Source organism: Macaca thibetana, chromosome X (genome assembly GCF_024542745.1).
Source record: "Macaca thibetana thibetana isolate TM-01 chromosome X, ASM2454274v1, whole genome shotgun sequence".
NCBI lineage: Eukaryota > Metazoa > Chordata > Mammalia > Primates > Cercopithecidae > Macaca > Macaca thibetana.
This window is the reverse complement of record NC_065598.1, coordinates 64,858,053-64,873,006: the sequence shown is the minus strand read 5'-3', so window position 1 is coordinate 64,873,006 and position 14,954 is coordinate 64,858,053. Positions and strand designations below refer to the sequence as shown.

Genomic DNA, 14,954 nt, shown 5'->3' with positions numbered 1-14,954 from the left:
TGCTTTAGTTTCATTGTCTAGATAAAGGATAACACAGATGACTGTAAAACACCTTGGGTATAGGAACTCAGATGAGTATGATTGCATCTAACACCAATAATGTCAATAGCAGTTGGGCGCGGTGGCTCACACCTATAATCCCAGCACTTTGGTGGGGGCTGCAGTGGGTGGATCCCTCTAGCCCAGGCCAACAGAGCGAAACCCCATCTCTACAAAAAAATACAAAAATTAGCCAGGTGCGGTGGCATGTGCCTGTAGTTCCAGCTACTCAGGAGGAGGCTGAGGTGGGAGGATCACCTGAGCCCAGGGAGGTCAAGGCTGCAGGGAACCGTGATTGAGCTGTTCATTGCACTTTAGCCTGGGCAACAGGGTGAGACCCTTTCTCAAACAAAAAAATACATAAATAAATAACATTTTAAAAACTGTCAATGGCAATTTTTATAGTGATGAAAATATATGTATAGGCTCTATAAATAAAAGTATATAGCAGGTGTTCAAAAAATGCTTGTTAAATGAGTGAATGAATGCTAAAAGGAAACATACTAGTGTGAAAGACAATATACCCACTGAATGGGCACCTTCCCTTAGTACCTGCATTTTTCAACCCATGGTGCATTTAAAGCTCATTTTGGACATTTTTCCATAAATTAACCTTAAAGATAAAAAGAGTAAGAAACAAAACTTTTCCCTGAGATGTGGCTACTTATTTATTTTCAGAGGGCTCTTTCTCATTGGACTCTTTGCCATTCTGCTATATAATGTAGTGGTCAAGTTGGGCTGAAGTTCAAGTGCCGCCACTTAACTAAGTTGTTTGTCCTTGGGCAAGTCACTTAAACTCTCTTTGACCCAGCTTCTCCATCTTTAAATGGGTATAATAATACAACCAACCTCATAGGGTTGTTCTGAAGATTAGTGAGGTGGGCGATAGGTTGTGTGGTGGGTAGAATAATGCTTCCTCCTTCACAGATGTCCATGTTCTGATCCCTGAAACCTGTGGCTATGTTATCTTATGTGGCAAAATGAAATTTGCAGATGTGATTAAGTTAAGGATGATGTGATGGGGGATTTTATCCTGTGGACCCAGTGTAATCATAAGAGTCCTTAAGGGGAGGCATGAGAGTCACAGTGATGCAGCATGAGAAAGACTTGACTGGCCAGTGCTAGCTTTAAAGAAGGAGGAGGGGAGCTATGAGCCAAAGGATGTGAGCAGCTTGAGCCGGAAAAGGTAAGGAAACAGATTCTACCCCTAGAGTATCTGGAAATGAACACAACCCTTCTAACATCTTGATTTGATCCGAGTGAGGCCCATTTCTGATTTCTGCCTTTTGGAGCTGTAGATTATAACTTTATGCTGATTTAGGCCACCAAGTTTGTGGTAATTTGTCACAGCAGCAACAGGACCCTAATTCAGGTGGGTTAGCCACTATTAATCTATTTACAACCCCCTTCCGTTCTGGCTTTCCTCACAGGGCAATCTAATTGAAACACTTCTGCAGAATTAAAGGGATCTCTTTGCCCACGCACAAACTATTATTTAGTTTTTCGAGCCTCTACCTAACCTTAGTCTCAAGACAGTTGCCTTCAAGGTAAGCTGCAAGACAATTTATAACATCCTCTTCTTAGACTTTCCACTTACACATGGAAAAATCATGTGCATTAATCATTGGCGTCTGCCACAAAAGCCATGCTCTGAGGTCGTATTCAGGAAAATATTAACTCTGAATTATGGCCTCCCTTTCTTTGGCAGGGGGCACTGAGCTTCACAGATACCCTAGAGTAGGAGTCAACCCTTCAGGTCGAAGGCCCACGGGAATTAGAGCGCTTGGAGCAGGAGACGTGGGAAAAGAAAGCGGAAAAGAAGTTGGTAGGTCCGAAGGAGGCTGGAAAGAGGGGAAGGCAAAAGAATACACAACCCAGCCGAATCATGGGAAGTGAGAGATGGCTTCCTGCAATCTAGTCTTGCGGGTTCTTGCTCTAGTTTTGGAAACTTCCCCCGCAGAGTCCAGCACCGCGCACCTGCCCCTTGGGGCCGGTCCCTGCTCAGGAGCCTGCGGCAGGCTGGGAATGCTGTTCTGGGAGAGCAGCCGCCCAGGCGGGGTGGTGGGGAGACTGCAGGGAGGAGTCTCGGGGAGTGCAAACGGAAAGACTACATCTCCCAGGCCGCCACGCTTTCCAGCTGGAGTCCTAGGGCGCTGACTGCTCCCCAGTTTCCGTAGGGAAGCGCTGGGCCACCGCGGCTATTGTGCGTCGCGCTCTCGCCCTCCTCTTCCCGCTGCGGTGTCTATGGAGCTAGGCTACGTTTCATTGCCGCCCCGGCTTAACCCTTCCGGCACCTAACAGGACAGCCGGCCGGCTCCCTTGCACCAGGAAGAAATCTTAGCAGCCCGCGGGCCCTGGTCACGAAACCCTAAGGTACAAGGAAAACAGTTGAAGAAGGAGCCAGAGCTCTCCGGTTTGGTCCTCGGGCTTCACTGGGGCGGGGCGCAGGCGTTGGCTTTAAGAAAGGGGAGGGGACAGTGCAATCCGGGTTGCCCGCGGAGTTCGGCGAAGGAAGTCTTCCGCTCGCTTGGGAGCGAGGAGCCTGTAGATAGGCTGCTCCCAGCTCCAGCTCTAACCTCGTCTACACCCTGGGCGGGCCCAAGTGTCACGTTTGCAATTGCTTAGGAAGGATCCGGCCAGTCTCCGGAGGCAAGTCGAGCTGCGGTTTTTGCTGCCTATCTGGGGAGGCGATACCTAGGGGGCATGCTGCTTGCTAGGCAACACCCTGCCGGGATCCGACTGCGGTAGTTAGCTCTCCCTGGCCCTGAAGCCGTTGCCGGGGCGCCTGTTCTCCGTCCGGACCAGCCAGCGATCCCCAGGAGTCTCATTGAAACAGGTACCTGTCCTCCAAAGGGACGGAGGCTATGAGTTTCCTTAAGCGGGTCGCGCGCTCAGTCCGTCCCCTCTACTTCCTCTACTGTGCCATTGATGCCCTCGGTCTTTGTGTCTTCCCCGTTTCCCCCTACTCCCGGCCATCAGAACCATGGGTCATCCCCCGCTGGAGTTCAGCGACTGCTACCTGGACAGCCCCGATTTCCGCGAGAGACTCAAGTGTTATGAGCAGGAACTGGAGAGGACCAACAAATTCATCAAAGACGTGATCAAAGACGGCAACGCGCTTATCAGCGCTATGAGAAGTAAGTGCAAGGCTTCGATGAGCTGTTTCTCTGAGCTGGTGTGTCTGGCCTTTAAGCCTTTCCACACCACCAAGGGAAGGGAGATTGCAGGGTGACTCCCAGCCCAGATCTCTGAGGTGAATGGGTTTCCCACACTTGGGGAGTGGAGGTAGTAGAAGTGGAAAGTGGTAGATACAACCAGAACTTTGGGCCTTTTCCTTTAGTGGTTTTGATCTTATAAGACATGATCTGTAGCTGTGCCAGGGACCCTCTTGCTCAGCAATTACCCTTACTTGGCAGATGGTTGTTCTTAAGGGACAATCTGCTGTACTGTTAGACATATTCAGCACCCCTGTCTGGGGAAAAGTGACATCCAAGCTGACCAAGGAACTGCCCCAGTACCTCCTAAACAATTGGGGATTAAGGTCAGCAGCTTGATTAATAATTTTGTACTGGTCTCTGGTTGCTACAGATAAGTGTGGGGGGCAGTAAAAAATTCACCATGGCAAGTTATTTTTTAAGGAAAGCTCCTTTGCCCCAGTGAATTATTTTCTTTATCACACTGAGCTATGGTTTAGGTCAAGGTCAGTCCAAGTTCAGGATTATTGGATGGCTTCACATGCCACTGAATTCTGCTTGAGTGTGGAACAAAGAGCTGCCTACTTACTCCCTGCTGCAAGGGGCCCAGCCCCCAGGGAGTAAAATAGGGATAGGGTTGGGGGCTGCTGGGCTGAAGGAACTTCACCTAGCTTGGCTTTTCCAGTGGTCACAACTGACTCAGCTGTGGGAAGCTCTCTCCTTCCCCCATTGTGTGTTTGCTTTCTGCTGGTTGGCAGGTGGCTTGGAGTAAAAGAAAGAATAATAAACATCCCCAACGAGAGTGCAGGCAAGCCAACCCTTTATGCCAAAGCATGTACCCAGAAGAATGGAGGGTAATGATTGGGTGGAATGAAAATTAATTTTTTCTCTTGTCTGAAAGATGATTGTGAAAAATAAAGTCAGAGTTATTGACAAGTATGTCCTATATGGTTATAACTTTGTTTTGAGTGAATTTATCACCAAATACAGGGTCTAGGACCAGTGTGGCAAACTTCTTAGGCAGATGCAGTCAACCAAGAGCAGGGAGAAAGAAAGATTTGAAAGTGGTAGTGCGAGGCTGGGCGAGGTGGCTCACGCCTGTAATCCCAGTACTTTGGGAGGCCGACGCGGGTGGATCACCTGAGATGAGGAGTTCGAGACCAGCCTGGCTAACACAGTGAAACCCTGTCTCTACTAAAAAAAAAAAAAAAAAAAAAAAAAAAAAAAATAGCTGCGCATGGTGGCGGGCACCTGTAATTCCAGCTACTCAGGAGGCTGAGGCAGGAGAATCACTTGAACCCAGGAGGTGGAGGTTGCAGTGAGTTAAGACCGTGCCATTGCACTACAGCCTGGGCGACAAGAGTGAAACTCCATCTCAAAAAAAGGAAAAGAAAGTAGTAGTACATTGATAACTGCTGCCAGCTGGTATTTCTTGTGCAGCCCTTCTGATTTGCCCTGTGGAGTCTGTGCTTTTCCTGCACATGCTCTCTGCCCACATTTGGTCAGAATATGTACACCGTTGAAGTTCCTGCAGGTCATTTGATTGTGTTTGATCTTTTAATGGTTTGTCTTATTGTGGCCTGACCAAGAGTAAACTCCTGGTAGTATCTGAAATGCTGATCCTTAAAAAGTTAAGGATATGCAGGTTGTGCCACATAAATAGAAAAGTGAGAGTTCACAGAAAGGAAAAGGAGGAATGTTTCAGCTTTGTTGTGTTTTGTTTACATATTACAGTAAACTGCTTGGTGCTGTATCCACAGTAAAACGAATCTCATCATAAGCGCTAGGAATGGAATGGCTTTGTGAAGTGGATGGTAACTAAAAGTGTGCTAAAAATCACGAGCTAAGGCATATCAGAGAGATTAAGATTTGTAAGAAAAAAAGCAGTTCAATAAAACATATGGTGGAAGGGCAAAAGTTTCATAAGCTAGGGGCAAGTAAAGGTTTTTATTCTTTCCTTTTCTTTCTTTTTTTTTCAATTTTTGTTTTTGAGATGAAGTCTCACTGTGTTGCCCAGGCTGGAGTGCAGTGGCATGATCTCAGCTCACTGAAGCCTGGATCTCCTGGGTTCAAGTAATCTTCCCGCCTCATCCTCCCCAGTAGCTAGGACTACAGGCATGTGCGACTGCGCATGATTATAACTTAAACTAATGGAAAATAAAAATACCATCCCTCTGAAAGGTGACTATATTGCCAACCTTTCTGTTTGTCCTTTATTTTTATGTTGGCAGCTTCAGTCCCCAATGTTGTTTGGATATTTGCTAAGCACTGAGGCTAGGCGTTATTCAGAACAAGTGATGTGGCCCCTGTTTATATCTCAAGGCAACATGACACATCTAATAGGTGTTATATATAGTTAGCGAATACATACTATTCATTCAATACATACCTGGACACATACCGTGTTCAAGCCATTGTTCTTGGGGCTGTCAGGCATACAGAGTGAGTCACAGATGGATACTGCTTTCAAGAGGTTCTTAGGCTGGTGGGAGAGACAAGACAGATAGAAATGAGTATCATATAAGGTAGTAGATACAGATAAGAGCCATAAAAGTGGGAACAGGTGGACCTGATGATATATGACATGAGAGGGAAAGCTGATTTCCCAGTGGGAGCACAAGGGAGAAGCCAAGGAGGAAGCACCATCAGAGTTGGGTAGAATCAATAACACTGTCACTTGTTTAGCTGTTCCCATGTGCCAGGCATTACATCTTGTAACAAATTTTTGAGACAAGGATTATTATTCCCATTTTTTAGATGAGGAAATTGAAGTTCAGATGAGTTAAGTAACTTTCTCAACTAGTAAGGGCAAGGGTCTGAATTAGAACCTAGACCTGACTCTAAAGGCCCTGCTTATCCTACTGCATGACACTATTCAGAACAGGGCATTTCATGTAGCAGGAGTGACATAGAATATAAAGGGGACAGCAAATAATTTGAGTTATCTGGGATATAGGCAACAGAAAGGAAGGTTTGGGCTCCTGAGGAGCTGGATTACAGGTGCACGCCACCATGCCCAGCTAATATTTGTGTTTTTAGTAGAGACAGGGTTTCACCATGTTGGCCAGGCTGGTCTCAAACTCCTGGCCTCAAGTGATCCACCAGCCTTAGCCTCCCAAAGTGATGGGATTACAGGCGTGAGTCACCACGCCCAGCCTACATTCTTATTTTTTTTTTTTAAAATTGTGCTAACTAAATAAAACATTTTCATAGGCCAGATTCAATCAGGCTGCAACCCCTGAGCTAGATGATGTAGCTCTACAGGTCTGACTCTTGGACTCTAACGGGCTAGGAAAATGGAGGATGACAGTCTTCAGATAGGGGCTTTCCTGGGGAAGCAACAATGGATACTCTGCAAATGAGCAGAGGCAGAATGACGGTATAATGGGACAAAACCCTGGACATGGCATCTAGATACCTGAATAAGGTGCTGGTTCTGTTACTAATGGTATCTGTGACCTTGATAAGCGATTTCACTGGGACCCCAGGGTCTGTGGCTTTACAAAGATGGGGCTGGGGCAGGAGGTTTATAAACCCACTTGAGCTCTAACATTCTATGACTTACTATTTTTTGCATGGCATATTGTAGTTTCATGATTTGAGAAAAGAATGACTAACCCAATTACAGGACCTTATTTTATGCTTACATAAAATTTCACATTATTTTAGTGTAAATGACTGTATTTAATTTAACAAAAAATTAAAACGCTTTTTTTTTTTTTTGAGACAGAGTTCACTGTATTGCCCAGGCTGGAGTGCAGTGATGCGATCTCAGCTCACTGCAACCTCTGTCTCCGGGATTCAAGTGATTCTAATGCCTCAGCCTCTCAAGTAGCTGGGACTACAGGTGCATGCCACCATGCCCAGCTAAGTTTTGTATTTATTTATTTATTTTTTAGTAGAGACGGGGTTTCACCATACTGTCCAGGCTGGTCTCGAACTCTTGACCTCAAGTGATCTGCCTGCCTCAGTCTCCCAAAATGTTGTGATTACAGGCGTGAGCCACTGTGCCTGGCCTAAAAGAGAATTTCTAAATACCCTTTTCCAAACCAAGGATAATGTGCTTTATAAGTATGTTTTTGTTTTAAGAGTCAGAGTCTCATTCTGTCACCCAGGGTGACATACTTTTAAGTACAGTGGCACCATCATGGCTCACTGCAACTTCGAACTCCTGGGCTCAAAGGGTCCTCCGGACTCAGCCTCCCAAGTAGCTGGGACTACAAGCACACACTACCAATCTTAGCTAATTAATTTTTTTTTTTTTTTTTTGGAGAGATGAGGTCCCACCATGTTGCTCAGGCTGGTCTTGAACTCCTGGGCTCAAATGATTTTTCCGCCTCAGTCTCCCAAAGTGTTGGCATTATAGGCATGAGCCATCGTGCCTAGCCTATGTGTATGTTTATATATATATATATATATAAAACAGATGTCAGAAAAAAATTATATCACTAAACCCACATATATACATGCACAACCACACATACATAGGCTTTCTTGGACTAATGAAAACTTTTGTTTTTTTTTGTGGTTGTTGAGACAGAGTCTTACTCAGTCACCCAGGCTGGAGTGCAGTGGTGCCATCTCGGCTCACTGTAACCTCCACCTCCTGGGTTCAAGCAATTCTCGTGCCTCAGCCTCCCAAGTAGCTGGAATTACAGGTGTGCGCTACCATGCCCGGCTAATTTTTGTATTTTTAGTAGAGACAGGGTTTCACCATGTTGGCCAGGCTGGTCTCGAACTCCTGACCTCAAGTGATCCACCCACCTCGGCCTTGCTGGGATTACAGGCGTGAGACACTGCACCCAGCCGAAAACTTGTTTTAAAAGAATCCAGGGTCGGGCTTGGTGGCTCATACCTGTAATCCCAGCACTTTTGGAAGCTGAGGCGGGTGGGTTGTTTCAGTCCAGGAGTTTGAGACCAGCTCGTGTAACATGGTGAAACCTTGTCTCTACAAAAAATATGAAAAATTAGCTGGGCGTGGTGGTGCGTGCCTGTCGTCCCAGCAACTCAGGGAGCTGAGGTGGGAGGATTGCTTGAGCCCTGGAGGCAGAGAGGTTACAGTGAGCAGAGATCGCTCCACTGCACTCCAGCCTGGGCTGCAGAGTGAGACCCTGTCTCCTGGTCAAAAAAAAAAAAAGAATACAGTCCAGGTGCATTGGCTCAAGCCTATCTAAAAAAAAAAAAAAAAAGGAAAAAAATCCAAAAGATGCATTCGGTACTCTAAATGTACATAAAATTGATAAAGTAGAAATAATATAATTCTATAGTTTTAATAACTCAATCTTAATTTTTTTAAAAAGGTGACTTTCTTACACTCTATGCTTTTAGGGTTAGAGTTTTAGATGTTTACATTAAGGTCATCTTTTGGGGTGCCTTTGCAGCTTTCACTTTGGCAACCGGGGCACCTGTCCAGTGAGTGGTTGCTTTCCTGGAAGGATGGGTTGATTCCAATTCTGCCACTAGCTAGCTATATGACTTTGTATAAGTCTTTAGTTTTGTCGGTCTCAGTTTTCCCATTTTATAAAATTAGAGGCTTGGTCAATAATATTTACGTTTCCTTCTGGTTTTATTATTTTGTTTTCTGGCTACCACCATGTTAGTCAAATAGTCAAACAATGTGAATTGATTCTGTCATAAACTTCAGGAGCCAATTCATCTTCACTCTGGGAGAATAATAGGCAAAGGGAAAATCCAAGTAGTATGTCCAGCATGAGTAGATGACTTGCTGACCTACTTGACGATCCTCTAATTGAATGCTTCTTGGTAGGTCTCAACCTGATTCCCTTCAGTTCTGTTCTGAATAGCTCTATACTGAGGTACCCCAAAGCTTTTAATCCCTTTGGGATGGGTGTAGTGCCATGGTGTGCGGGATGAGTTGGTGGTATAATATGCATTCTCGCTCAGCAGGTATCTTGTCGTTATCCCAGTGATAGTTAATCAGTGCTTCTGAGCACGTGGAGTTATTTTACATCTTCTCCAGAGTAGCTCAGATCAATATAATTGGTATGTCATTTGATACTGCTGTTAGTATTAATAGATGTGAAGCAATGTTAAATGGAATTTGACAGAGGTGATACATTGCCATATTCATTGGAGGTCCTCAGAAGACCAGATTCCAAAGTAGCTGGACTGTGGGTGCTGTGGGAACTAGGGTTGAAAAGTGAATCAAGCCAACCTTTCAGTGTGTCCATTTATAAGAAACTATTCTTATTTAGGGGTAGAGGATGGTGCCAGGGTGGGGTAGGGAAGATTTTAGCTCGACTTGCCTGTTAAGAAAAGTTTTCCAATCAGGCTCTAGAGTGATGAAGGAAATTTACCTTTCAGTGTCATTTTTATAGCCTTCTTTTTTTTAAGCATAGTCAAAACCTTTTGTTTAATCTGGCATCTGTTTCTCTAATCAGTTACTACAGAAATTTCCTAAAAGCCTATGAGGATCTGGAAAGTTACACAGTTCCATGGGAGTACCCTGGAAATCTTGAGCTGATTTTATTTTCTAGTGGGGTGGAAGGCCCTCATGATCCTTTACCAGGCTTGTATCAAGTGCTAAACCTTGGGCAATGTAAAGGCAATTTAATTTAATTCAAGAAGGTTTTACTAAGCACCTACTATGTGTCAGGTACTGTCCTGGAAACTGGGGATACAGTGGGGAATAAGAATACTATAGGCTCTGCCCTTTTGGAACATATGTTAAATATCAAATTACCCTCTTAAATAATTAATTACAATTGTGAGAAGAGTATGAAGAGGAAATTCAGTGTATGATTTTTTATTTTTATTTTTATTTATTTATTTTTTCGAGATGGAGTCTCAGTCTGTTACCTAGGCTGGAGTGCAGTGGCACAATCTTGGCTCACTGCAACCTCCGCCTTCCAGGTTCAAACGATTCTCCTCCCTCAGCCTCCCGAGTAGCTTGGATTACAGGTGTCCACCACCACGCCCAGCTAATTTTTATATTTTCAGTAGAAACGGCGTTTCACCATGTTGGCCAGCCTGGTGTCGAACTCCAGACCTCAGGTGATCAGCCCACCTCGGCCTCTGAAAGTGCTGGGATTACAGGTGTGAGCCCCCGTGACTAGCCCATACTAGAATTATTTATAATGGCCCAAAAGTGGAAACAACCTCTAAATGTCCACGAACTGAAAAATAGATAAATAAAAGGTAGTATAGTCATACAATGGAATAGTATTTGGCAATAAAAAGTAACGAAGTACTGATACATGGTACAATAAGGATGAACTTTGAAAACCTTAGGATAAGTGAGAAAAGTGTTATAAATGACTACCTATTGTTCATGATTCCTTTCATATGAAATGTCCAGATAAGCAGATCTATTAGAGAGAGTATCAGGTTAGTGATTGCTAAACTGGAGGGTTGGAATGTACTGGGACTGCTAATGGGTAAAGGGTTTCTCTTTGGGGTCATGAACATTTTTAAAGATTGGATTGCAGTGATGGTTGTACAACTCTGTGAGCCATTTTATGGTGTGTGAGTCGTATCTCAGAGCTATTTGAAAAAAAAAATCCATTGTGTTTGGAGAAATAGGTGACAGGTGCTTGTCTTATATACCTACATCTTCCTTTAGCTCTATCTTATAGAATATCAGACCTGGAAGGTTTAGAAAGCTACATATCTACTCCACTGGGTTTATATGTAGGGAAAAGAAAGTCAAGACAGAGAATTACTTCTCCAGAGACCTAGAGCTAGAGTCGGAATTGTGACCAGAATCAGATTTCCTGGTTTCCCTTTCCAAGGCCCTCTCCTCCCCCCTCCCCTCCCCTCCCCCCCCCCCTCCCCTCCCCCTCCCCTCCCCCCTCCCTCCCCCCCCCCTCCCCTCCCCTCCCCCCTGCCCTCCCCTCCCCCCTCCCCCCCTCCCTCCCTCCCTCCCTCCTCCCTCCCTCCCTCCCCTCCCCTCCCCCCCCCCCCCCCTCCCTCCCTCCCTCCCCCCCCCTCCCTCCCTCCCTCCCCCTCCCCCCTCCCTCCCTCCCCTCCCCCCCTCCCCTCCCCTCCCCCTCCCCCCTCCCCTCCCCCCTCCCCTCCCCTCCCCTCCCCCCCTCCCCTCCCCTCCCCCCTCCCCTCCCCCTCCCTCCCTCCCCTCCCCCTCCCTCCCTTCCCCTCCCCTCCCTCCTCCCCTCCCTTTCATTCTTTTCTTTTGTTCTTCCCTTTCTTCTTTTTCTTTCTTCCCTCCCTCCTTCTTTCTTTCTCTTTCTTTCTTTCCTTCCTTTCTCTTTCTCTCTTTCATTTCTTTTCCTTCCTTCCTTCCTCCCTCCCTCCCCCCATCTCTCTCTTTCTTTCTTTCTTTCTTTCTTTCTTTCTTTCTTTCTTTCTTTCTTTCTTTCTCTCTCTCTCTCTCTCTTTCTTTCTTTCTTTCTTTCTTTCTTTCTTTCTTTCTTTCTTTCTTTCTTTCTTTCTTTCTTTCTTTCCCTCTCTCTCTTTCTGTCTTTCCATCTTTCTTTCCTGTCTTTTTTTTCTCTGTCTTACTCTATTTCTTTCTTTGTCTCACTCTGTTGCCCAGGCTGGCGGGAGTGCAGTGGCAAGATCATAGCTAACTGCAGCCTTGAATCCCAACCCCAAGCGATGCTCCCACCTCAGCCTCCCAAGTAGCTGGGGACCACAGGCATGTGCCACCATGCCTGGCTAATTTTTAAATTTTTTGTAGTGATGGGATTTTGTTGTGTTGTTGCCCAGGGTGCTCTCAAACTCCTGGGCTCAAGCGATCCTCCCACCTCAGCCTCCCAAAGTGCTGGGTCTAAGGCTCTTCCTGCAAGCAGGTAGCTTGCATTTCAACTGTCTTGATGTTCTTTACTGGGGCTAGGGGTGCTTTGTTTGAAATGACCCAGTTGGCAGCACAAATCTGCATTAGTAGAAGGTTTCTTTTCAGTATTTCCTCCCCATTAGGGCTAGGATCAGGTGATTTCCCTGTTGAGCAATCCAGCTCAGTTTAATAGGGTCTGGTCATGTTCTGTTTCCTTTGTCATAGAATAATGGCAATACATCTTGGTGGTGTGACACCTGTCCTCTTTGTTTTCTGTCCCAAGAGCCTGCACCAGCTGGTTGAGGAGTTCCCAAAGTCTCCCCTCTTCTCTGCTCATCTGTCGACCTCTTAGGGCAACACAGCTGCTTTTCATGTAGTGAGTAGTATATATTGGGAAACGTTTGGCATTACTAACGAGTGACAAAGTTCTCCCCCATATTATTTTTACCCTAAGGCAGCTTGGAATTTTTCACAAGTGGCGAGCAGTAAGTCCAGCACTAGAGTGCCATATGAGGAACTTCGAGGCAGTTCTTTACAAAAGGTTTTCGTTAAGGACTTCCCAGAAGCAGGAGGGCCACACTTCAACTTCCAACTCTTTCCAGAGCTGGGCTGTCGTGGAAAAGCCTTTCTCTGTGATTAGAAAAATATATATTATGTATGCGGCAATTGACAGCTGGAGACTAATCTTGAATTCATCTGTCCTGAATTCATTAGGTGGGAGGAGGAGGGTGGGTAATAAGGCATTGAGGTGTTTTATAGCTGCCCCTTACAACTTTTGTTGAGTGTAGAAAACAAAAACAAAAACAAAAAAACAAACCTGGAGCATTGTAAAGAAAATGCCTCTGCCACCATCATCACTATGCTGAATTTCATTTGCTCTAAAACATGGGAAATACTGATTTTTTTCCCTGTTTGGTTGATGTGGAGAGGTTTGCCTTCTAGAATCCATGCCCAGAGTTTGAGGGATTATGGGGATGATTGCTCTGTAATGGCATTAAATGGGAAAGCTAGGGTTGCCAGTGTGCTAATTGGGTAACAACTCAGCCAGGGATTGGATAACAATGAAAGCAGAGTACAAGGGGAGGGAAAACTGGGGCTTCTTGGCATTTTGTTTGCTTTTACTTTGGGAAGAGCAGATGCTATTTGTATTTAACCATTTCCTTTTCTTTATGACTAATCGGCAGTATCTTGCTGGAATTGGACTCAGAGTTCAAGGGGCCTTTTGAACATTTCATTTAATGCCTTCATATTTCAGATGAGGAAACCGAAGCCTATGAGGGGTGTTCCTTGCCCAAGGTCACAGAGCCAGTCAGTCACAGAATCAGTACTGAAACCAATAATTGGTCCCACTGTGCTTCATGAAAACAGTTTCTACCCTTCAGGAACCTCTCTTTGCTGAGATTGTGATTTTATTTTTTTTTCTGTTGAGAATCACTTTCAGCTTGTGAAAGAAAGAAAAGAGTTGTTTTCTCTTCAATGCCTCTTGCCAAGAATGCACGTTCAGTGTCAGCCTGAAGGCAGCCAAGCATTTTACAGACCTGCAGGAATGAAGTAGGGGAAGGTTCAGGGAGTCTGAAGTTACTTCTGGAGTTTTTCTGGTTAGCCTTTGCTTAGTAGGAGCTTGATAAAAAATAGAAGATCAAGAGACAGACCTTCTATAATAGACCTTTCCCCCAAATATGTGAAATCTAGACAATCCATTTATGAATGAGGAAGAAACAACTCTAATACAAATTGAGTTGGGTTTTAGGATGTGGATATATAGGTAGATGTAAGTATAAATTGCCATTTGCAAAGCTCTTTATAGTATACAAGGCACTTTAACATACATTCTGTCACTAAACAGGGAAGAAATGTGTTAAATCACCTCCAATTTATAGATGAGGAAACTAAGATTTAGAGAACTTAAGTACTTCCCTAAGATTGCATAGCTAGTCAGTAGTTGAGCCAAGACTTAGATTTTCTGTGTTTTCTTTCAACAGTTCCCCATTGTTTTTATTCCCTTTAGTGATGAAAGAGAATATAAGTGCTGTACAGAAGAATACGTAGTTCAGAAAGTAGAAGTGTCAAGAAGACATCTGGGGCCTTCTGTAGAGAAATGGAAGTAGCCGTCAGTACACATACCCATAGGAAGTGGCCATTAGAAAAGGTTTGAAAGCTGGAGAACAGCATTAGAGAAGTGGGTAGCTGACAGGGCTGAGACACCTGAGCTTGTGGTAAGAATATGTGCTATTCTGTGAAGGCTGCTGAGGAAGACAGTCCAGACGAAGGTAGATGTCTTTAAAGGAGAATTGCCTGAAGCCAGTGAGGTGGTTAAAAAAAATTGGGGAAGATTCACATTGGTGATAAAGGAGGGAGTAACCTTGGGCATTTTTCATTACATCTTTAGGGTGGAAAAAAACTTAAAAATTGTAAAGTAGTGGTGGGGCATGGTGGCTCACATCCGTAATACCAGCACTTTGGGAGGTCCAGATGGGGCAGATTGCTTGAGCTCAGTAGTTCGAGACCAGCCTGGCCAACATGGTGAAATCCTGCCTGTACAAAAAATACAAAAATTAGCCAAGTATGGTGGTGCTCGCCTGTAATCCCAACTATTCAGGAGGCTGAGGTGGGAGGATGGCTTGAGCCCCGGAGGCAGAGGTTGCAGTGAGCTGTGATCACGCCACTGCACTCTAGCCTTGGTGACAGAGCCAGACCCTGTCTCGGGGGAAAAAAAAAAGTTAAGTAGTTAAGAAAGAAGAAAAATAGGATGATATTTTATAGACCTCTTGCTTCTTTATTCTAGAAGTTTCATACATGGTGCAGACATCATTTAGCCTGTTACCTGTCAATGTTGAGTTTGGGGATGATCGTTCTGTAATGGTACTAAATGGGGAAGTGAAGGGTGCCAGTGTGCTAATTGGGTAACAACTTAGCCAGGGATTGGATGGCCATGCTAGCAGAGTAACAGAGGAGAGAAAGGCCAGGTG

The 14,954-nt window shown here is 45.0% G+C and overlaps 1 protein-coding gene across 3 annotated transcripts in view; it reads left to right on the top strand.

The window, feature by feature from the left end:
* The first annotated feature begins 2,191 nt into the window (after positions 1-2,191).
* OPHN1 (oligophrenin 1) overlaps positions 2,192-14,954 on the top strand; it is a 376,301-nt gene continuing 363,538 nt past the window's right edge. The window contains exons 1-2 of one of the 3 annotated variants that reach the window (XM_050776883.1): positions 2,192-2,875; positions 3,019-3,176. In XM_050776883.1, the coding sequence (XP_050632840.1) occupies positions 3,023-3,176 (154 nt within the window). In that variant the 5' untranslated portion in view covers positions 2,192-2,875; positions 3,019-3,022. Of the gene's footprint in view, positions 2,876-3,018; positions 3,177-14,954 lie in introns of those variants that run through there. The other 2 variants (XM_050776881.1, XM_050776882.1) reach the window with 2 other exon arrangements.